Here is a 23,154-nt window from a genome sequence, read left to right as displayed (position 1 = left end):
GAGAGGGAAGGGAAGAGTGCCTGGGGGAAGGTGACTGCCATTGCTGGACTTCACCCCTCCCATGCCAGCCTTCCCTCTGGAAAGGTCACTTTCCCCAGCCACTTCCCCTTCTCACTTCCTTAAGGAATGGCTGGAGACCCAAGGGCTCGATCCCAGGCCAGGAAAGTGTCAGCGGTGATTTAGCAACAATAAAGATAGAAAAACAGGAACATTCAGGGTGGGGGGCACCTGAGGGTGCTAATGGAAAAGTAAGGAGCCAGCAGGCCTAAGGCTGCCCACAGCCAAGGAACCCAGGCATCGACGTTCCAAGTGGTTGAGGCTCCAGAGGAGGGCAGAACAGGGGGCTTGTCACAGTGTCCCCCCTGCCTCTCCAGCCAGCCAGCCCCTCTTCCCAATATGGCCAGCCCCCAGCAGCTCTGGCCTTTCAAACTCAAGGGGCTCATGTGCTGCTGTGGGAGGCAGGCAAATTTGGCAGGGGGGCAGGGGGCACTGCATGCAGGAGGGGCAGTGCCTACTGATGGATCCTCTGGGCTTAGGACAGAATGTGCATTTTTATTTGGGGAGTGGTCAGTGTGGTCTCCAGCAGACACCAGTGAGTGGGTAGGGGGAGAGGCCCAGCCATACAGCTGCTGTGGGGAAAGGCCTCCTACCCTCTGACCTAGAGCCAGGGTACCCCAGGGGTGGCTATATCAGCTGCTCTGGTTACCTGGGACAACAGGCATTTCCTCCATCACTCAGCCCCTCCTCTTCCTGCCCCAACCCTCTGGGCCAAGAGGCCTCCCAATCAGACCTGGGCTGCTCCAGCTGTGTCCTGAGGAGCTGGACCAGACACATCCCTTGGGGCTGGAATTGAAGCTTAACCAAGTGGCCATCGCAGCGTGAGACCAGATTCCTGGCTGTAGGAACAGTGGGCAGGCAGGCAGGCCTTTGCCCAGAAGCCCCAGTGCCCAGCACGCTGGCAATCCACAGGCGGAATGGCGCTGCAAGTGGAGCTGATCCCCACTGGGGAGATCATCCGCGTGGTTCATCCCTACAGACCCTGCAAACTTGTAAGCTGGGGTGCGGTGGGTGCGAGGAAGGGTGGCAGTGTCTCCAGGGCCCACAGCCCTCTTTCAAGCAAACCTCTTTGGAAAGAGGTGAGCAGTGGGGAGGGGTTCTGATCCTTGGTGGAGCAGGAGGAGACTGGACAAAAGGGGTAAATGGAAGGAAGGGGAAAGGTTTTGAGCGCCACTATTAACCATCACTAGGAGCAGGGTTTTTCAAAGTGGGAATCTGGGTTTGAATCCCTTCTCCTCCTGCTCCCTGATCCTCAGTTTGCTGGGCTACGAACTGGGCATAACACATAGGTGACAGGGCTGCTCTGAGGTCAAAGGACTAGTGCATGCAAAGCTCCGGGCGCATAGTACAGGCTCAGTCAATGTCTCCCCTTTCCCGTGGGCCCCAAGCAATAGCCAGCTCAGAACAGGAGCTCCGAGGGTGAAGGGAGAGAGGCAGTCACAAATGGGGAAGAACCGATCTGGCTCAGCCCGCAGAGGAGGGTTGGGTTTGCTGTGGGGGTGGAAAGAGGCCCTAGGACGATAAGGGAGAACCCCATCAGACGCACCCACCCATCTCTGCAGCGAAAGGGCTGGGTCTTCGTTGGAGGGGAAGGAGGGAGGGATGGGGGGGGGGGGGGAAAGAAGGGAGAGAGAGAGAGAGAGAGAGAGAGAGAGTTAGAGTTGTAGGGTGTGGGGTGTGTTTGTGTGCACGCCTCGTCCTGGGACCTGGTGGCGGAGTGTGCGGCACCAAGCCTCCGCGGACCTAGGGCTGGGGTCAGGACCAGGACGGGCCGGGTGGCCCGGGCGGGGCGGGGCGGCAGGGTGCGCGCGCGCGCGCCTTGGTTTGGGCCCTGCCCGGGATGACGACAGGCAGCGGCCCGGCCCCGGGCGGGCCCTGGGCGGGGAGAACGTGCCAGGACCGCGGACTCCAGAGCCGGCCACGCCGCCCAGCCTGGCCCCCGCCCGCACACCGAAAGCGCCGAGCCGGTGGGTACGCTGGGCACGGGCGCGGGGCGGGGAGCAGCCTCGTGGCCCCGGGAGGCCTCCGCTGGCGGGCGGGGTGGGGGAAAGGGCGGGCGCCGAGACTACCGCGAAGCTACCGTGCGGGAAGCGGAGGTCGCTGGGGCCGGGGGTCGGCTTGGCCCGGCCCATGCGGGATCCCAGGCCCCGGTGGCGCCAGGGCTGGGCCTTGTGGGGACTTAGATGACTGTGGGTAACGCGAGGGCGGGGCAGAGGGGCCGGGGTCTCTCCTGACGCGGGCACCCAGCACGCCCTTTGGCCGGGCTCTGCCTCTGGGTTCCGGAGAAGCCGCCGGAGCCCCGCCCCTTCCCGTTGCCCGCCCCCTGGGCCCGGCCGCGCCCGGACTGGAGTGAGTGTGGCGAGTGGGGGGCTTCGAGATGAATGAGACAATGCGTGGCCGGCCCACGGCCTTACTCAGCTGCCCGCACGCTCCGGCCTCCTGCGGACGCGGTTGGCTCTGTGCTTCATTCATTTACGCCGGCGGCTACAGGGGTTCCTGAGCCCCCACTGCGCCAGGTCGGGTGTGTGCTGCAGGCAGGAGCCTTCTTCTGGGCGGGACTGACCAGGGTACCAGCGATTACGAAGGGGCTGTGAGCTTGGAGGGAGTCAGAAAGGGGTTCTGGAGGAGGTGATACCTGAGCTGAGTCTTCAAGGATGACTAAGAGTCAGTCAGTTGGGAAGGGGAAGTGCAGCAAGGGCCAAGGAAATTGCAGGTGCAAAGGCAAGAGGCTTAGAGAACCACGTGTAGCAGCTGGTGGCAGGGGCGGGGGGGGGGGCGGGGGGGCGCTCATTCTGGCCATGTGTGATGGGGAGCAAAGGGACCGGAGAGGGTCACACAAGAACGTGGGGGCAGTAGGGTAAACTGAGGACGAGGAGGTCCACTGGAGTCCATATGCAGGGAAGCAGTGGGTGTGAGGTGCCGGCTTGGCACATGGACTGGTGCCCTATGAACCTTCACTCTATTAACATGAAGTGTTAGTGCATCGGACTGTGTTTGTCAGTACCACAGGCTGCTGTGGGGAAATGGGTTAACAGGAGGAAGGCAGGGAGGCCAGTTGGGAGGCTGCTGCCTGGGCCCGGGGTGGAACAGTGAGGGGGAGCAGAGGAAAGGTTTGAGCAGGTGGTGACTCCCGGGAGGAGTGGAGGAAGGACAGGCCTTTTGATGCCAGGTGGTGGTGCCAGGTGCCTCCCTCCTCTCTACTTGGAGGATATTGAACAGGGAGGGAAGGTCAGGGGGCAAGGTACTCTGTTTACTTCTGCTGGACCCCCAGGGAGGTGTCTGGCGGGCCAAAGGCCCATGGCTCTGGAGCTAGAGTTGACTGGGGCCCTGCGAGTAATCAGGTAGAGCCCCTAAGTCACTCCCCAAGCCCCCTCACAACAGTTCCCTTGAGTCTGGAACAGTCCTTGGTGGGGCTGCCTGGGCCCAGACCCGAAATGTGTGTGATAGACATACACTGAGCACCTGTTCTGTTCCCAGCACTGCACTTCGGGTGAGATAGGTATGGTACTTCCCCTGCCGCCACAGGCCTTGCGGCTGCCTCAGTGAAGTAAGCTGATAGCAGTGATCTGGGGGGGGGGGGGGGGGGGGGAAGGGGCCTCAGAACACCCATTCCAGGCTGGCGTGGTCCTGGCCCTGGGCTGGGGGAACATTTGAGGCTGCCCATTGACCTCCCCGCTTCTCCAGAGGTCAGACTTGGGGGCACCTGGCCCATCCTAGGTAAATGGCACTGGATGGTCCAGGTTTGCTGGAAACATCTCCCCGGGTGGGAGGAGACCCAGAAGCAGCCTGGGAAAGTAAGTCCTAGGTCACTCAGAGGCCGTGGCTACACCCCAGCCCCTAGGTCCAGGGCCGTGCTAGGAGCTCAAAGGCCATGGCCCACACTCCCTAGCTGCTACTCCTAAAGTCTACGTGTCCATAGCAACACCACAGCAACAGGTGTACTGGGCACTGCAGTCATGGGGTCACTGAGAAAGGTCACACCTATTAACCCTTACAAATAAGTTTGGAAATCTGCCAGCCCTAAGCCGGTCTCACTCTTCCAGGGCAGCCCTGGATGACTAGTGAGTGCTGGAGGTCCTGGTTCCAGTCCCACCCCTCCTTTTACTAGTCCTGAAATCTTAAGCAAGACCTCCATCTGCCCAGCCTCAGTTTCCCCGTCTGTAGAATTGGAATAACAACACAGACTCATGGCTTGGCTGGGGGCTTTGAGGAGAGTACCCTAAGACAGCGCTCAGCACGCAGGGTGCCCCTGGCTCTCACACCCTTGGTTCCCCGCCTCGAACACCTCTCCCGGGCTGGCGCTTCAGTCCCGGGAGGCGGGGCGGGCTGGTGGGGCCGGGCTGGGGCCGGAGCCGGCCCTCACGCCCACGCAGCAGTGGAGACACCCCCTCCTTCCGCCGCCGGGCGGCGGCTCCCGGGGCGCCAGAGGGCATCCCGGGAATGCGGCGGCGCGGCTCCGGGTGGGGGCCGGCCGGCCGGACCCCTCCGCACGCGGATTCCCCTCATTCCAGCGGCCTGACGCGGCTGCGGGCGGGGCGGACGCTGCCACCGCGAGGCCCCGCCCCCTCTCGGCTCCTCCCCTGGGGTCCCCGCGCCCGGCCCGCTCCCCGCCGGGAGCCCCGCTCCAGGTGGAGCCTGCGGGCCCGGCCCAGGTGGGCTGGAGGCCGAGTCCCTTCTCCGGTCCCGCTCGCTCTGGACTTTAACCTTGGGGCGCCCCCGCCCGCCCTGGGCCTGGCCTGCCGGCGGCGTTTCCTACCCCCCTCCGCTCCCACCGTCTCCCAGCTGCGCGCGGTGGCACCCCGTCCCCTCGCCCCTTCCTGAGCGCCCCATCTCCCAGCTGGCGCCCGCCCCGCGGGTTCCCTCGGGTCGCGGCTCCGGCCGCGCTGTTGTTCTCGAGGTAACGAGCCTTCCCCACGAGGCAGGAGCCCGCACCTGCCGCAGCCTCCCCCCCCCCCCCCCGGGAGCCCGGGTCCGAGGTGGGGTGCACTGGGGTTTGGGGTCCGGGCTGCCTTCTCCCCGCAAGGATAAGCCAGTGCCCCAGTATTGCGCCCCAGGTTCCTGGTCTGCCAGGGTGAGGGAGCAGGTGATGCTCTTGCGAGTCCTTTGTAACAAGTGGGGGGCCGGGCTGAGGGGCGTCCCCGCAGGTGAGCGTCTGCCCCAGCTCGCGGGGAGTGAATGGCCGAGGGAGGGGAGCGGTGCGCACCGAGGGCTGCGTCTGGGCCCCTCCACCGCCTTCAGGCAGGTGCTGGCCTCCTGAAGGGGGAGTGACTGCCAGCGAACAGCCCGTCCTGGGGGCGGCAGCCTTCGGCAACCCTGGCCACCGCCGCCCGCCAGCGGGGGGCCTGGGCGACGGTTCGCTCCTCTGGGTGGTGCTCCCCGAGGCCAGCCGGGGGGCGGCTCCGGGGCTGGTGGGGGGAGGAGGGTGTCCCGGGCAGAACGTGCGGACGCATTTCGAGGGGGTCAGAGGGGCCCCTCCCAGAGGAGGGGGGAGGGGGCGGGGGCCCCAGGCCCCAGGTGTGGGGTCCAGGGCAGAGGAGAAGGGTTCGGCCCCGTGCTGGAAGCCGGCGCGGCTTTCCCGATGGGAAACGGACCTCCCCGGAGGCCGGCCCGCCGCTCCGGGCCAAGGCGCCCGCGGCTTCCCTGTCCTTCGGGCACCGGCCTGTGTAGACGCGGGAACCTAAGGCGCTTCTCCGGGCGCCACGACGCGGCCACCCCCCGGCGAGGGTCCGGGTGGCCCGGGCCGCTCGGAGCTCCGCCCGCCGGGGCGCGCCGGCCGTATTTGGACATTTCGCTCTATTTTTAACTTTGCCGGGACTGGCGGTTCGGGGGAAGGGAGAGGGAAATCCTGCTTCCTCCGCGACCCGCCGGCCGCAGCCCTCCTCCCGCGCCCGGCCGGGGGCGCCGTGGAGACCCCCGCCCGGAAGTGAGTTCCGGGCCGGTGTAGACGCGGCGGCCGCGCGGGTTCCGGGCCCCACCCTGGAGCCAACGACGTCCCTCCTGGAAAACCTGACTCAGGCGGCGCCCCTGCCGGCGGGCCGCCCCACCCTCGCCCCGAGAGTCCCCTCAGTCCCTCCCACCCCCACCCCCACCGAGGGGGACCCCGGGGTCCGAGCCCAGGGCGGCGGGGGCGGGGGGAGCCCCGCGCTCCACGGGCTCGCGGAGGGGGCGGCGCGGGGGCGGGGGCGGGGCGGCCCCTCCCTCGTTGACGCCGCCGCCGCCGCCGCCGCGGAGCCCGGGCCGAGAGCACCGGCGGCGGAGGGTCCCCGGCGGCGGGCAGGATGCGCTACCGGGCGTCGGTGAGCGGGGCGGGGCGGGGCGGGGCGGGGGTCCCGGGCGGCCCTGCGGCCTCGCGGCGGCGCCTCGGCCCCGCCAGGAAGCGGGCGCGGCGCAGGAATTTCGGGTGGAAAAACGTCCCGGGAAGCTGCAGGGGGAGGAGGCCGAGGCGGGGAGGGCCGCGGGGCGCGCGGACCTGGGCCCCGGCTCTCAGCTCGCGGGGGAGCCTGAGGGCTCGGACCCGGCACCCAGGGGGCGGAGGGGGCGGGGGCTCCGGCCAGATTTGCTGGCAGCTTCGGGGCAGGATGGGGCGGAGGAGGGAGGGACAGGCCGGGGCGAGGCAGGCCCCTGGTCAGACCCAGAGGGCCCCCCTGGCGAGAGGTCTGGGGGGGGTCTGTGGTTGGAGACGACCTGTTGCCAGCTTTGGGATCTAAACCCGCCACCACCACCACTGCCACCTCGCTCTTCTCGGACCCCTGACACTGGGTGTCCGTTTCCCGAGCCCCAGGCCCTTTTCGAAGAGTGTGTCATGGGGGGACGGCCGCCTCGAGCCTGCCCCTCTCCCTCCCCCCTGGCGGGCCCCAGGCAGCCGGAGGCAGCAGCTGGGCTTTCCGTGGTAAAACCCCCACCCCCTGGAGGCCTCTCCGGCTCCCAGTGGAGGAGGGTGTCTGGGGAGCCTGGCAGCTGATGGAGAGGGTGTGGCCCAGCTATGGGAGGGTGGCCCCCCTTGTGGGGTGAGTGTCGAGTCCAGCTGGACGGGAGGCCCCTGGGCGGTCCGCTCCTATATGGGGTCGGAAGGTGGTCTCTTGCTTAGTCTCCAGACACTCGCCCCCTGGAGATTTTGGCGGGTGGGGGTGGGAGAGGTGCGCCTACCCTGCCAGAATTCACTGAGCCATCGGTCCTCCAACAACACAGTCACCTGTGGCTCAGAGGGAGACCTGAAGTCACCTGGTCTAACAACTCCTCCTCCTTGAGGCGGAAGCAGCCCTAAGAGGGGAGGGGAGGGGATTTGTCCAAGGTCAACAGAGCTTTTCTTCTGTGGTTCCAGGAGTTCCTTCTCCTGGCCCCCCTCCCTCTACACAAAATTAGCACCGCCCCGGATTCGGTGGCCTTGCTCCTCCGTCCTCTGGGTCCTCTGTGCTGCAGGGTCTGTGTCCAGGTCCATGCACCCATGAGGCCTCTGTTCTGGGTGACCTGCCTGCGTCCTCAATGTTCCATGTGCCGGCTTCCTGCGACCCAGGCCCCGTGTCCACCGCGTAGTCCTTCTCCCGTGTCCTGTGTCCAGGCCTCCCGTGTCCACCTGCCCGTGGCTGCCCACTCAATCCCACAGGCTGTGGTGGAGGGAGAAGTGACCTTACCTTACCCTTCTGGCCCTGACCCTTCCCCGTGGCTCATTCCCAACAGGCCTTGGGCAGCGACGGGGTGCGGGTGACCATGGAGAGCGCCCTGACCGCCCGTGACCGGGTGGGGGTGCAGGACTTCGTGCTGCTGGAGAACTTCACCAGTGAGGCCGCCTTCATCGAGAACCTGCGGCGACGGTTCCGGGAGAACCTCATTTACGTGAGGCCCGAGTGGGAAGACAGTGGGGCTGCTGGGGTTCGGAGGCAGGACTGAGGGGGAAAGAGGCACCAGGGGCCTCTGGGAGAAAACTCTGACCCTCCTCCTCCAACCCCCAGACCTACATCGGCCCGGTCCTGGTCTCTGTCAACCCCTACCGGGACCTCCAAATCTACAGCCGGCAGCACATGGAGCGTTACCGTGGCGTCAGCTTCTACGAGGTGCCACCCCACCTGTGAGTGACACCCCCATCCCCATCTGAGATGACCCCACCTGGCCCTCCCTCTAAAATGACCCCTGACTCCCCATTTTGGATGAAGCACTGTTCACAGCTGTGAGGAATCCCACAGTCCCTCACCCTGGACCGACTCCATCCCCACCTGAGATGAATCAGCTCCATCTGGTTGGGACCTCCCAGCCCCCACCCAACTCATTCTCACTCATGACTTATTTGCCCAACTGTACCTGGCATGGCCCCCAACCTTAGTGACCCTCTGACCCCTACCTCTGGAGGCCTCCAGCCCTACCTATGAGGGACCCCAACCTCTACCTGAATGACCTGCAACACCCCCCCACACACACTCCTGAGTGATCCTCTCCATCTTCCCTCTGAAAGTGACCGTGTCCAGTGCTCGCTTCGGCAGCACATACACTAAAATTGAAAGGGACCCCCTCCACAGCTGTGAAGAATCGCCCTCCACCCACACCCTTGAGGGTTCCCCAATCCCCATCCTCAAGGGTAAAAGCAGCTCCCACCCACAAGAGAACGCCAGGCAGATACGGAAGTGCCCTCTCCCAGCCCACCTGCCGGACTCCTGACCAGCTTCTGCCCCAGGTTCGCGGTGGCTGACACTGTGTACCGGGCACTGCGCACGGAGCGTCGGGACCAGGCAGTGATGATCTCCGGGGAGAGCGGGGCAGGCAAGACGGAGGCCACCAAGCGGCTGCTGCAGTTCTATGCTGAGACCTGCCCAGCCCCTGAGCGGGGTGGTGCTGTGCGTGACAGGCTGCTACAGAGCAACCCTGTGCTGGAGGTGAGGGTCCTGCAGCATCTGAGAGGGGGGAGAGGCAGGGAGAGAAGGCCGGCATCCCTCATTCATACCCCCACCTGCTCCTAGGCCTTCGGAAATGCCAAGACCCTCCGGAACGATAACTCCAGCCGGTTTGGGAAGTACATGGACGTGCAGTTTGATTTCAAGGTACCTGCGTTGTGCCAGGGCAGGGGGTGGGATTCCCATTCAGTAGGCACCAGTACACATTTATTGAGCTCCTGCTGTGTGCCAGGCACTGTGCCAGATGCTGGTACTGCAGCACTGAAACAGACAGACAAAAATCCTGCCTCTAGGGGAGACAGACAGACAGCAGAAAAATGTGATGTAGGTGACAGGTGCCATGGCAAAAAATAAAACAAGGTACGGGGTGGGGGCAGCTGCTCTTTAAATATGTTTTTAACTCCAACTGGAAGGGAGCCATCAGAAGATTGGGAACAGAAGTGTGTCAGGATCTGACTTTCTGAAAAAGCCCGTTCTGGCTGCTTTGTTGAGACGAGGTGGTCAGAGAAGCAGGCCAAGCAGGGAAACCAGTAAGGAAGCTGACAGAATAATCTAGATGACAGGTGACTGTGGCTGGAACCAGCGCGGTGGCAGTGGAGGTGGTGAGCAGCAGCTGGACTCTGGGGTTTTGAAGGTTAAGGCAGTAGGACTGATGGACTGATGGGATGAGAGGAGGCCTGCCGACTCCTTGGCCTGAGCACCCGGGAGGATGAAGTAACCATTGACCAAGATGGAAGACGGTCAGAGGAGCTCGCCTGAGGAGCGGGAGCGCAGCTCAGTTTCAGGGCTGTGGGGTTTGAGGTGCCTGTGGTACGTCCGAATGGAGCTGACGTGTAGATGGGGTCAGTGTCCTCATTTCTGAGAGGAGGAAGCTGAGGCCGCGGGGGACTTGCCGGATCCCATGCACTTAGAGGCAGAACTGGGATTAGAACCAAGACGGCGGGGAGAGAAGGGAAGATGGGCCCCACTCCCCATCCCCCTGAGTGGTCCCCCTGTTCCGTCCTGCCTGCAGGGTGCCCCTGTGGGAGGCCACATTCTCAGTTACCTCCTGGAGAAGTCCCGCGTGGTCCACCAGAACCACGGGGAGAGGAACTTCCACATTTTCTATCAGCTGCTGGAGGGGGGCGAAGAGGAGACGCTGCGCAGGCTGGGCTTGGAACGCAACCCCCAGAGCTACCTGTACCTGGTGAAGGTGAGTCGCTGGTGGGCAGGGCAGGTGCCCCCCGGGAACAGCACAGCGCCAGGGCTGGCAACCCAGCTTTGCCCTCCTCCAGGGCCAGTGTGCCAAAGTCTCCTCCATCAACGACAAGAACGACTGGAAGGTGGTCAGGAAGGCTCTCACGGTCATCAACTTCACTGAGGATGAAGTGGAGGTGAGGCCTCTCTTGTCACCCCCTGAAAATCTCAACCCCCTTTTACAGCCCGTATCGACTTAGATCCCCCTTCTCCTCTCAAACACGTCACCTCCCCGGCCCTGCTCCATCCCACCACCCCGGGTGCCCTCATGGAACCCTCAGCCCCTCCTGTGACTCCCATCGGCCCCTGCCTGTCCCCCAGGACCTGCTGAGCATCGTGGCCAGTGTCCTGCATTTGGGCAACCTCCACTTTGCTGCCGACGAGGAGAGCAACGCCCAGGTCACCAGTGAGAATCAGTTCAAGTATCTAACCAGGGTAAGCGGGTGCGCAGAGGGCAAGGGCAGAGCAGCTGGGTGAGGGGAAGGGCACCCTCACCATGCCCCCCGCCCCCCTGACAGCTTCTTGGTGTGGACGGCTCAACATTTCGGGAAGCCCTGACACACAGGAAGATCATCGCCAAGGGAGAAGAGGTGAGGCCAAGCCTTTGCCTCAGGAGATGGGGTGAGGGATGCGGGAATAAGGTAGCCCCCAGCCATCATTGCCCCTTCCCCTGGTCTGCTAGCTGGTCCTCTCAGCAGTGCTGGAAGGACATAAGGCAGCTGGCTCAGAGGCACAGGGAGCAGGCCAAGGTCGCACAGGAAGAGGGTGAGGGAGTCAGGCTGGAACCAAGACTCCGACCTCTAGGAATGGGGCCTCTTGTCCGTGTACCTCCTTCCCTCTGGTGGGGTCCCTGTGTCCTCTCCTGTGCCCGCCCCCACCACCCCCCCGCAGCAGGAGGGCGAGTAGATATAGTTTCCTGGTGTTGGACCTGAACCCAGAGGGGAGTGGGTGGAGGGGGGTCTTCAGCATTCACCTCCCTGTCTCACGCCACACGTGCAGCTCCTGAGCCCGCTGAACCTGGAGCAGGCTGCGTATGCTCGGGACGCTCTTGCCAAGGCCGTGTATAGCCGCACTTTTACCTGGCTCGTCGGGAAGATCAACCGGTCGTTAGCCTCCAAGGTGAGAGCGTGGTCCAGGCTGCTCCCAAGGTAGCCGGGGAGGCAGTCCAGGGAGGCCTGGGCCTGGGCACTGTGGGCTGGCAGGCGTGGGGACCCATGCTCTCGGTTGAATGACCCTAGGATGCCCAGAGCCCCAGCTGGCGGAGCACCACAGTCCTTGGGCTCCTGGACATTTATGGCTTCGAAGTGTTTCAGCACAACAGGTCAGTGCCCTCTTCCTCCTGCCTGTCTCTCCTCTCGTCTCTCTGTCCCGGTCCTTCTCTGTCCACCCGCCTCTCGGATTCCTGTCAGTGATCTCCCAGCCATCCTGGGTCCTGATCGGTGTTTCTTCCCAAGCTGCTCAGGGGCCTGGCCCATCCTCCCCTTACCCCGGTCCTGTGGCCACCTTGAGCTCCTGTGGTCTCTCCTGCTTTCCTCACAGCTTCGAGCAGTTCTGCATCAATTACTGCAACGAGAAGCTGCAGCAGCTGTTCATCGAACTCACCCTCAAGTCAGAGCAGGAGGAGTACGAGGCAGAGGGCATCGCGGTAAGTGCAGGCCTGCAGGTGTCACAGGAAGCCCAGGTGTCCGTCCCCAGGGGAGGCACCTGGACCCGTGACGATGCCTCCTTCCCCTTCCCCCTCAGTGGGAGCCTGTCCAGTATTTCAACAACAAGATCATCTGTGATCTGGTAGAGGAGAAATTCAAGGGCATCATTTCCATTTTGGTGAGTCGTCTGTTCCTCCAAAGCCTCGTGTGGGGGCTGGGTGGGAGGACGTCACTCCTTCCCCTTTCTCTCCAGGCCAGTCCACGGAGGGCCAGAGTTTGGGGCTGAGCGGGGACAGGGCAGGGCTCTGCATGGAGGGTGAGGTGAGGTGCTGGCTGCATCTGGAAGCTGTCCCTAGGAAGTCCCTTTGATCGGCCCCTTTTCCCGTGTCTCTGCCTCCTGCATGGTGCCCCTAAGTTACCTGTGCTCTCCAGCCCCTCCCTTGACACATCCATCACTCTGTGCCACACCCCCAGGACGAGGAGTGTCTGCGCCCTGGGGAGGCCACAGATCTGACCTTCCTGGAGAAGTTGGAGGACACCATCAAGCACCATCCGCACTTCCTGACGTGAGTGGGGTTGCAGGGCTCACTCGGGTAGAACCTGTGGAAGCCTGGGATCCCCCCCACAATTAAAACATCAGCCACAAGGAGATGCCCAGAGGAGGGGCTGAGTTAAGGACAGGCGCACACTGCAGCTCACCTTACAACCACAGAGGAAGGAGCCAAGAGCATGGCTTCCTCCTTATTTTCTGAGAATGAAACTTGCAAAGGCCCAGCGGGTGTGGCTACGGGGGTTGAGCATTGACCTATGAACCAGGAGGTCACAGTTCGATTCCCTGTCAGGGCACATGCCCGGGTTGTGGGCTCCATCCCCAGGTGGGATGTGCAGGAGGCAGCCGATCAATGATACTCTTTCATCATTGATATTTCAGTGTCTCTCTCCCTCTCCCTTCCTCTTGGAAATCAGTAAAAACATTAAAAAAAAAAAAGGAAAGAAACTTGCTGAGATTGTTTAGCTTCCTTTATTTGCAAGTTGCTTTTTATTTAACTCATCCCTTAAAGTGGGGCGAGGGAGAAGAAACAAGCCCCTCTGTCCCAGCTCTGTCCTGCATCGTCTGTGCACACCACCTCCTCTAACCTGAAGCCGTCCGAGGAGGTGTTCCCGGTGCTGGCTCCTTTTACTGAGGTTCAGAGAAGTCCTTTGCCCAAGGTTATCGCCCATCTAGTAAGTTACCGAGCTGGGACTCAGTCCCAGGGCTGCCAGTGCCAAAGCCCTACGCGTTTTTGCTTAATAGTACGTTAAAGCCCTTTTCCTGGTTGTAAAAATAACGTGGCTCATTAGAGAAACGCTGGAATGTGTGCAAAAGCCACTGTAGTCCTGTCACCCAGAGGCCATCACTGTTAACAATTCCAGGCATTTCCTTCCTGCCTTTTTCTATACCTTTTTTTTTTTCATGGTTGAGAACTTACTGTGTAGAGCAGGTCCTCAGATAATGTGGTTTCATTCAGTGTTGTTTTGTTATACCATTGATGAGATGTGGGAACTTCATTCTTTATTTTATTTTTATTTTTTTTATTTTATTGATTCTTTACAGGGAGGAAGGGAGAGGGATAGAGAGTTAGAAACATCGATGATAGAGAAACATCGATCAGCTGCCTCCTGCACACTCCCTACTAGGGATGTGCCTGCAACCAAGGTACATGCCCTTGACCAGAATCGAACCTGGGACCCTTGAGTCCGCAGGCCGACGCTCTATCCACTGAGCCAAACCTGTCAGGGTGGAACTTCATTCTTGTTTATATCAATTAGCCTCTGGGTAAAATTGCTTTTGTTATATGTCATTTCACTTAAAGTCACAGAACCCATTAACGACCCTAAGTGAGGACTTACTGTAGAAGGCTCAGGGTAGTGTTCTATCTTTCAGTATTTTCCTGTATCATCAAACAGAGTTCCTCAAAATGCTTGCTCTAACGGCTCTAATCCACAGACACCCCATGGCTCTTACCCAGCCTCTGGGGGCCCTGGCCAGCTCCGGCTTCTGCTAGATAACAAGGCTGCCTCAGACATCTTTCTGCCTTAAACCTCTGCCTGTGTCTCTGGTTAGTTGCTTGAAATAGTTCTTAAAAGTAGAAAATGGGCCCAGGCTGGTGTGGCTCAGTGGTTGGAGTGTCATCCTGTGCACTGAAAGTTTGTGGGTTCGATTCCCAGTTAAGGCACATACCTAGGTTGTGGGTTCGATCCCAGTCAGGGCATGTATGTGAGGCAACCAATAGATGTCTCTTTCTCTCCTCCCTCCTTTTCCCTCTCCCTCTCCCTCCTTCTCTTCCTCCCTTTCCTTCTTCTTCTCCCTTCCCCTCTCTCTAAATAATAATTAAAGACAAAACGTAGCTTTGGTCTGTGCACCGAAAGGTTGCCAATTCGATTCCCAGTCAGAGCACATATCTGGGTTGCAGGTTCAAACCCCCGTTGGGAGATGTTTCTCTCTCACATTGATGTTCTCCTCTTTCTCTCCCTCCCTCCCTCCCTCCCTCCCTCCTTTCCTCTCTCTAAGCATGCCCTGAGTGAGGCTTAAAAAATAATAATCTTCTATAATAATAAAAGGGTAATATGCTAATTAGACCAGACGTTTTCCAGACGTCCTTTCTGACGAAGCCTGGGCCCGAGGGTAGCCAACCCGGGTCCCGGGTGCCGGCAGCTGGGGGAAGGAAGGCCTACTCTTGCACGAATTTTTGTGCATTGGGCCTCTAGTAATAACATAAAATAGAATTTAAAAAAAATACGTATCCTCTAGTGAGGATTGTTTTTTAAATATAGAAAATGGGCTAAAGGGTATACACATGCTTAAGACTTACTAGTAAGTAATCTCTTGGGGCAGATTCTATTCTTAAAATGTAGTGGGCCATGCTCAACCCTCTGAGCAGTCATGCAGCAACCAGAGGCACTGAGAGGAGCCCTCTGCCCAGTGTGCCCTGCAGAGCGGGGGCCAGATCCCAGGCCTGGCACAGTGTGACCCTGGGCAAGGCCACCTCTGTGTAGGGAGGCAGGGTGGGCTGTGGGTAGGCTGGGCATGCCTGCTCCTTCCTGGAGGTCTGTTTCCTCTCTATGACTCTTCAGCAGGCAGGGAGCATGGCTCAGGCAGCAAGCTGTAGCTTCCTCTCCCTGTCACCCCCAGGCACAAGCTGGCTGACCAGCGGACCAGGAAATCTCTGGGCCGCGGCGAGTTCCGCCTTCTGCACTACGCTGGGGAAGTAACCTACAGCGTGACCGGTGAGGATTCTGGGGCTGGGTCCCCCCAGTGGCAGGGAGGGGGCACTCTTCCTCAGCTCACATGTGCTCTCTCCTCCCAGGGTTTCTGGATAAAAACAATGACCTTCTCTTCCGGAACCTGAAGGAGGTGAGGAGGACTCGGGGGAGGACTCCAGGTTTGGCCCCGAATGACCAGTGCACCAGGAATCTGTCCTACTACAACCTTGATCCCTTGCTCTGCCCTCACAGACCATGTGCAGCTCGGAGAATCCCATTATGAGCCAGTGCTTCGACCGGAGCGAGCTCAGTGACAAGAAGCGCCCAGAGACGGTGTGCAGGCTGTGGGGCCCCGGGGGCGTGTGTGTGCACGTGGATGAGTGCCTGCAGGAGCCTGGGAGTTGGCTGTGTGCACACGAGCTTCTGTGTGTGTTGGTTCCTGTGGGTGTGTATCTGTGTGTGCTCTATGTCTGTGTGCATGTACACAACCACTGCTCCATGTCCGCCCTTGTTCTCTCTCCTCTGAGCCAGCCAGCCTCCTCCCTGGTCTCCTGGCTGCTCACCTGCCCTTACCAAGCATCCCCCACAAACTGCTGTGGGAATATTCTAAATTGCAGATCAGTTCCTATCATCCCCTCACTCCAAATTCCTCTGTGGCTCCCTTGTTCCCTCACGTTTAAATTCACGCTCCCTGATGTGACTCTTGAGTCCTGCTCCGATCCTGCCTCTGCCTGCCTCTATCCCCTTTTCTGCTTGTCCTGTTTGTAGCTCACTGTGTCCATCAAGCCTTTGCTCAGACTGCCCTCTGCCTGGAATGCCTTTCTCTCCTCTCTTCCTTCGGGCTGGCTGTCTCCTATCCTCTTTTTGTTTTAATTTATTTATTTTTTGCGAGAGAGAAAAACATTGATATGTTGTTCCACTTATTGATGCATTTGTTGGTTGGTTCTTATATGTGCTCTGACCAGGGATCGAACCCACAACCTTGGTGTATCGGGATGATGCTTTAACCACTGAACATATCCTTTCTTTTCTTTTCTTTTTTTATCCTTTCTTTTTCCTTTATTGATTAAGGTATTACATATGTGACCTTATCCTCCCCATTGCCCCCCACCCTTTTTTTTTTTTTTTTAATAGAAGAAGGGAGAGGGAGAGAGAGATAGAAACATTAATGTTAAGAGAGAATCATTGATCGGCTGCCTCCTGCACACCCCCCACTGAGATTGAACCTGCAGCCGGGCATGTGTCCTGAATAGGAGTCAAACCGTGACCTCCTGGTTCATAGATCAATGCTCAACCACTGAGACACATCTGCTGGGCTCCTACACATCCTTTAAAACTTAGGTGAAGGGGCAGGTCCAGGAGGCCTTTCCTGACGCCCGCTCCCCCATGAACGGGATTAGTTGCCCCTTCTTGGTGCTCCCAGAACCACAGGCATACAATACACCCCTGTTACTAATGGGGCCTCGATGGATTGCGAGTCTGCTTGCAGGTTCTCCCTCGCAGTGTACAGGGGTAATGGTTGAACGAATAGGTGTAGGACACATTGTTGAGGAAAGTGGCCCTGAAATTCTAGGAGAGAAAGAGTGCTTGCCAAAGAATTGAGGTTGTACTGAGGCCTGAGCAGGGTTTTAGACCCCAGTGAGGGTCCTAAACTGAGGTCTCTAGCCAAGCCACTGTGGTGATGCAGGTGGGCCTAGCCTGTCCCCTCCCCTGTGCGGGAGGAAGGGCCCCAGCAGGGTAGGGGGTAGTTGTGGGAATTGCTGCTTTGCCCCAGGGACGGGCTGTGCTAGGAGTCAGAGGCATTAGCCCAGCTCCAGCCAACCGCCCATTCGCCTTGGCTCACCAGGTGGCCACCCAGTTCAAGATGAGCCTCCTGCAGCTGGTGGAGATCCTGCAGTCTAAGGAGCCCGCCTACATCCGCTGCATCAAGCCCAACGACGCCAAACAGCCCGGTAGGCCCTCCCACCCTGGGCCTGTGGGCTGAGCCTCTGGGCTAGGGCCACGGGCCCTCTGTCCAGGCGAGCCCACTGATGACCCTGTCACTCCTCCTCCAGGCCGCTTTGATGAGGTGCTGATCCGGCACCAGGTGAAGTACCTGGGACTGATGGAGAACCTGCGAGTGCGCAGAGCCGGCTTTGCCTATCGCCGCAAATACGAGGCTTTCCTGCAGAGGTGAGGGCGGGGCCAGGCTCAGTGCCAGGACAAGGGGTCCAGAGGGTAGGAGCCTGGTAGATCCTGGGAGGGAAGACAGGGGTTCTCAGCCCCATTGCAAAGCCAGGATGCTGAGGCTCTGAGCTGCCTTTCCATGCTGCAGGCCTAATGTCAGGCTTGGTAGAACACCTCCCCTCAGGCCTGGCCTTCACAGAGCACGTGGCAGGAGGCAGGCATCCACACTTCTGTCACCAGGAGAAATGGTAAAAGCTTATGAGGACAGAGTTTCTATCAGCTCAGAAAGGAGAGGGCAGCTTTGTGGTTATCCTGACTTAGGGTCTGGGGACTCAGTCAGGTGTGAATTCCATCTCTGCTACTTTCCAGCCCCATGGCCTTAGGCAGATGAGAATATTAATTGCCTTATTGTTATAATGGGGATAACAGAGCCACCTCCCATGCTTTCCGTGAGCTGCCAGTTAGGGGAGCCTCCCAGCAGGTGCCCAGAAAAGCTGGTGTGGGTCCCCAGGGAAGGGTGGTGGCTGAGGTGGGAGCCCGGTACATTTCTGCTCCTGCCCCCCAGGTACAAGTCGCTGTGCCCGGAGACATGGCCCACTTGGGCAGGACGGCCTCAGGATGGGGTGGCTGTGCTGGTCAGGCACCTCGGCTATAAGCCAGAAGAGTATAAGATGGGCAGGTGAGTGGTGCCCACTCCTGGGGTCTAGAGGGCATGGGGATGGCAACCAGGGGCTGATCACTGCTGCCCTCCCAGGACCAAGATCTTCATCCGCTTTCCCAAGACGCTGTTTGCCACAGAGGATGCGCTGGAGGTCCGGAGGCAGAGCCTGGGTAAGAGAGCCCCACCTTTCCTGTCCCAGTGGGGTCCGTTCTGGGGAGCAGGAAATAAATCACTGCATTTGGGCTCCCTTTTCAGGAAGTCTGCCTCGCCCACAATCAGCTGCCCTCCTCCTTACCAGCCCCAGCCATCTGTCCTGTCCTTGGTACAAACACTGAGCATGTTCCCACATTCCTGTGCTGCCTCCTACTTGCTTTCACTTACTCTCCCTTCTTATTTATCCTCTCACTCCGTAGCTCCTTCAGCCATGCCTCATCCATGCCACTCAGTGAGCTCTGGCAGCCAGGCCTCCGCTGGCCCCTGAGCTCTGGCCCATTGACTTTCTTTCCCACCTACAGCCACAAAGATCCAGGCCTCCTGGCGGGGCTTCCACTGGCGGCAGAAATTCCTCCGGGTGAAGCGATCAGGTTCGGGGCCCAGCGGTCTTCAGGGGGCAGGGTCTGGGGCTAGGGTGGGCCACCCTGGTGAGGGGGTAGAGGTCAGCCATCTGTGGTCTCCGCAGCCATCTGCATCCAGTCCTGGTGGCGGGGAACGCTGGGACGGAGGAAGGCGGCCAAGAGGAAGTGGGCAGCACAGACTATCCGGCGGTGAGACTGGGGCACCACGACGGGGTGCAGAACCGGACGTGTGTAGGGGTCTGTTGCAGACTTCTCACCCCCGTCCCTGTTGGGCTCCCCACCCCCAGGCTCATTCGAGGCTTCATCTTGCGCCATGCACCCCGCTGCCCCGAGAACGCCTTCTTCCTGGACCACGTGCGCACCTCTTTTTTGCTCAACCTGCGGCGGCAGCTGCCCCGGAATGTCCTGGACACTTCCTGGCCCACACCACCACCTGCCCTGCGTGAGGTCTGCGGGCCCTCCCTGCGGACTTGGGGGCTTTCAAAGCACTCTGGAGGGGTCCAATTAGCATGTGGCCAGAGGGCTCCCCAAGGGAGTGGAACTGGGGCTGGGCCTTGGAGGGCTAGTTGTTTTGAGAAAAACCCCTTCGGGAATGGAAGGGGTTGTCCAGATTGAGGGGATGTCGCTTAGGCCAGAACCCGGTGGTGGGCATATGCCTGTTGTCCTCAGAGGGGAGGCAGCCAGCTGTCTGGGTGCCCTGATGTTGCTCGTGCCGTGCCCACAGGCCTCAGAGCTGCTGCGGGAGTTGTGTAGGAAGAACATGGTGTGGAAGTACTGCCGGAGCATCAGCCCCGAGTGGAAGCAGCAGGTATGGAGAGCAAAGAGGCAGGTGTGGCCTGGCCAGGGGGCAGTGGCACCACTTGGAGAGTGCCGGCCTGGGGAGCACCTTACTCCTGATTTACCACGTGACCTCAGATGGATCCCAGCCCCTCTTTGGCCTCACGTATGAAGCAGAAGCTGGAGTAGATTGTGGGTGGAAAGTAGGGTTCACCTGGGCCAACTCCACTGGACAGTAGAGGCTTCCCAGAGCCCGGTGTTGAAAAGGCTGCAGCTTCAGTCTAATCGGTTGGTAATGTCTGCGTGGTTTTGGAGACAGACATTGGCTGCCAGTGTGCCTTGCATTTGCCAACTCAATACTGGGTGATGCTAAGGACCCGCCCCACTCAGGTAACCTGTAGTAGTTTTGAGTATTAGCAATCGGTCAGCTTCAAGATCTGAATGTTGGGGGCCCCAGGGCCTGCACCCTGACAATGCTGTCAGGACCCTTCTAGGGAACTCTCTGCCTTGGTTGGTGGAGCCGGGGGTGCAGTAGAGGAGGGGTTCATGGGAGTGTTGGTGGCAGGGCTTAGCCTCCTGCTGTTGGGGCCGGAAAGAGGGTGAGGGAGGCTGTCTCAGCTTCTGAGGCTCTGATAGGCCCGTCTCTGACATCCCTCCTCCCGCCCTTGTCTCCTCAGCTGCATCAGAAAGCCGTGGCCAGTGAGATCTTCAAGGGCAAGAAGGACAATTACCCCCAGAGTGTCCCCAGGCTCTTCATCAGCACACGGCTTGGTGAGCCCCTGACTTTCCAGTGTCAAACCCTCCGTCACCGTCCTAGTCCCCTCTCTCCTCCTGACTTCTCTCTTCCCCACCTGGTGCAGGTGCAGACGAGATCAGCCCCAAAGTGCTGCAGGCCCTCGGCACTGAGCCCATCCAGGTGAGACATCAGGGATGGAGGCATCGGGGCCCGGGCAGAGGGTGAGGGGGTTATCCCTGGAGCCCCCTCAGCCCCTCCCCTGCCCCTCATCCTACCTTCTGTCCTCAGTACGCAGTGCCTGTAGTGAAATATGACCGAAAGGGCTACAAACCCCGACCCCGGCAACTGTTACTGACGCCCAACGCTGTGGTCATCGTGGAGGATGCCAAAGTCAAGCAGAGGATTGATTACACCAACCTGACGGGTGAGCCAGAGCCCAGGGCTGCGTCGGGAGGCCCCTGCTCTGACCTTGATCCCTGACCTCTGCCCTTCCCCCTCAGGAATCTCCGTCAGCAGCCTGAGCGACAGCCTCTTTGTGCTGCATGTGCAGCGCGAGGACAATAAGCAGAAGGTGCCCTGTGGGGACGGGGAGGCAGGGGGGTGGTTCTGTAGGTCAGGGCAGAGCCTGACCCCTCCCCTTGTTGGGCCCCCAGGGGGATGTGGTGCTGCAGAGTGACCATGTGATTGAGACACTGACCAAGACGGCCCTTAGCGCTGACCGCGTGAACAACATCAACATCAACCAGGGCAGGTAAGGCAGGAAGGCATGGCGAGGGGGCTGAGTGTACACACTGGGGCAGTCCTCACACACACCCTTCCCTCCAGCATCACGTATGCAGGGGGCCCTGGCAGGGACGGCATCATCGACTTCACACCTGGCTCAGAGCTGCTCATCACGAAGGCCAAGAACGGTCACCTGGCTGTGGTGAGTGGGACCTGGGACTGGGGTGGCACCTCCGGTGACCAAGGCGTCTTGGCAGTGCTTGGGTACCATACCACCCTGTCATCCTGTTGCCCATTTGGGGCCAGAGTGAGGGGCCTTCTGAGCCCCTGTACTGCAGAGGGTCAGAAAGATGGCAGCGTGGGGAGGGGGAAGACCTGGGGGCCTGGGGTGTGCTGGGTGGGAAGAGAGGCCCACTCCGGCTAGGGAGTAGGATCAGAGTCTGCAGGACCAGGCTGCCGCTGCAGGCTCCTAACCCATGAAGACAAGTGCCCAGTGCGCCTCTGTCTGCTTCCCGCTCACACTTGGGCTTCTCCCTTCCCCTCAGGTGGCCCCACGGCTGAACTCTCGGTGATGAAGGTGCCCACTGGACCCTCCCACCTCCCAACGCTTTGCTTATCCTCTCTTCCCCTCCCATTACCAAAGACTCGAGCTTCCAGACAGGGACCCAGGGACACCTCGAAGCCCACAGACAAACTCCTGCCTCCTACTCTGCCCTCTCTTGAGGGCGCTGCAGGGAGGGGTTAGGGAGCTGCCCCAGGAGTGGGCCAGGCCGGGCCACAGCAATAGGAAAGCCGGGGCCAGAGGCAGACACGCCAGCCCCACTGTCGATGCCAAATATTTGAGAGAAGGGAACTTTTGCTGAGGTTTTCTCTGAGATTTTTTGATGCTTTATAGGAAACTATTTTTTGTAGCCATTTCCCACCCCAAGACACACTGGATGTGTTTTCCCTGACTCCAGCCGGGCAGGGAGTGTTGCTCAGAGGTGGAGCGGTCTGGGCCTGGTGCCCACTTTCCTGCTCAGGCCACTCTGTCCTCCTTGTCCCCTTGGCGCCTTGTCTGCCTGCCTGTCTACCCACCTAGGTCCTCTGCAGCCCGCTCCGACATCCTTCTGGGGGCTGAGAGCACCCTTGCCTGCCCCCTTTTTCTGCCTTAACAATGTCCTTTCAATATCAGCCTAGCCTGAGGCTGTCCTGGAGTGGGGGAAGGCGTCTCAGGCCACAAAATGTGCAAGACTGGGATCAGCTAGTCCAGCTTCCTGGTGTGGCAGAGCAGGAGACAGTAGCCCAGAGAGGGGACGGGGCTTGCCCTTCCTTCATCCGCAGGTTGGGCAGAACCGGGACTGCAGCCCCGTCCTCTCGGTACACCTCACTGCCTCGTTCAGGAACAGGGGCCCCAGAAAACAGGCACATGTCTTAGGGTGCATGTGGCTCCCTGACCAGCAATCACCCTTGGGGGCCACCAGGTAGGAGAAGCCCTTCTGCCTGAGTCCATGCCTTATGATGACAAATACCCCGCTCACCATAACTGGCCCCATTTCAAGGATGTGAGGCCTTTCCTGTGCCCCAGGCTGCCCTGTGCCAGGAACCTGGGGAAGGGCTGGCCTTGGGAGGAGCTGCAGGGGCATCACCTCTTTCTGCTGCTTCTCCCCTCACACCTCCCCAGAGAGCCTGGGCTGCCCAGCTGCCTCTGCCTCCGGGGTCTCGGCCCCCTGCTGACACTTCTGCGATCCAGAGAAACACTAAATAAAGCAATACGTGTTTGCCAACATTGGTCTCCTTGTGCATGTTAAAAAAGGGAGAGGACCCCCGAGAAGGCAGCCAGGGGTCTTGTGTTAGAATGTTTGCCTTGTCCCCAGAAGGAAGGAGGCAGCGCTCCCTTCCCAGGGAGAAGAGCAGGTGTGACCAATACCCGCAACATGGACTCTTGAGAAGGGCTGGGAGGCAGTAAGCAGCACACAGCCCCTCCCCTGCGGCCTCAGCCTATGCTGGAGGCTGGTGCACAGAAGCGCAGCCCGTGCGGAGAGTGCAGGAGCCAAGGGGCAGACCTGCAGGAGACTGACTCCTGACTTGGGGGGCAGGGGGGGGTGAAGGGCTGCCACACTTCACAAAGAAGATGACATCTGAGAAGGCCTCAGAGGGTAGCCTCCGAATTTGGATTGGGTTGCAAGTGACCAACCCAATCTGAACTGGCTTGAGAAGCAAAGGACATTCAATAGCATTCACAATCTAGCAGCCCCCAGGCTGGGCTGCTCCCAGGCGCTCACAGATGTGTCTGGAACCATCTCTCGGCTCAGCCTCTCTGGTGTGGTGGCAGCAACAGCCACCAACAGCTCCGCACTTGCATTCCATGAAGTTGGCATCGAAGGCAGAGAGAAAAGGCGCCTCTTGCTAAGTAACTCAAGTCTTAGAGCCAATTCTCAGTGGACAGTTTGAAGGCGGTGCTTTCCTGCCC

At 60.2% G+C, this 23,154-nt stretch overlaps 1 protein-coding gene across 6 annotated transcripts; it reads left to right on the top strand.

Annotated features, from left to right (window-relative positions):
* The first annotated feature begins 803 nt into the window (after positions 1-803).
* Positions 804-22,470, top strand: MYO1C (myosin IC). 6 transcript variants are annotated; one of them, XM_079798307.1, is made up of 32 exons: positions 804-1,049; positions 7,735-7,890; positions 8,007-8,122; positions 8,723-8,921; positions 9,006-9,086; positions 9,952-10,131; positions 10,214-10,312; positions 10,497-10,610; positions 10,694-10,765; positions 11,175-11,294; positions 11,414-11,496; positions 11,715-11,820; positions 11,919-11,999; positions 12,296-12,387; positions 14,994-15,088; positions 15,169-15,215; positions 15,317-15,397; positions 16,911-17,016; positions 17,119-17,236; positions 17,796-17,909; positions 17,985-18,061; positions 18,407-18,475; positions 18,571-18,655; positions 18,754-18,913; positions 19,191-19,274; positions 19,921-20,014; positions 20,104-20,159; positions 20,268-20,403; positions 20,480-20,550; positions 20,633-20,730; positions 20,805-20,904; positions 21,248-22,470. In XM_079798307.1, the coding sequence occupies exons 1-32, from the start codon at positions 975-977 to the stop codon at positions 21,272-21,274; spliced, it is 3,192 nt and encodes a 1,063-aa protein (XP_079654433.1). In that variant the 5' UTR covers positions 804-974; the 3' UTR covers positions 21,275-22,470. The 6 variants fall into 6 exon arrangements, with proteins under 6 accessions (XP_079654433.1, XP_079654435.1, XP_079654438.1 ...); XM_079798309.1 differs by lacking the exon at positions 804-1,049 and adding an exon at positions 1,886-2,024; XM_079798312.1 differs by lacking the exon at positions 804-1,049 and adding an exon at positions 1,895-2,028.
* The last annotated feature ends 684 nt before the right edge of the window (positions 22,471-23,154 follow it).

The sequence above is a fragment of the Cnephaeus nilssonii genome (assembly GCF_951640355.1).
Source record: "Cnephaeus nilssonii genome assembly, chromosome: 19".
NCBI lineage: Eukaryota > Metazoa > Chordata > Mammalia > Chiroptera > Vespertilionidae > Cnephaeus > Cnephaeus nilssonii.
The sequence above is the reverse complement of the archived record's forward strand: the minus strand, read 5'-3'. Positions and strand labels throughout refer to the sequence as shown.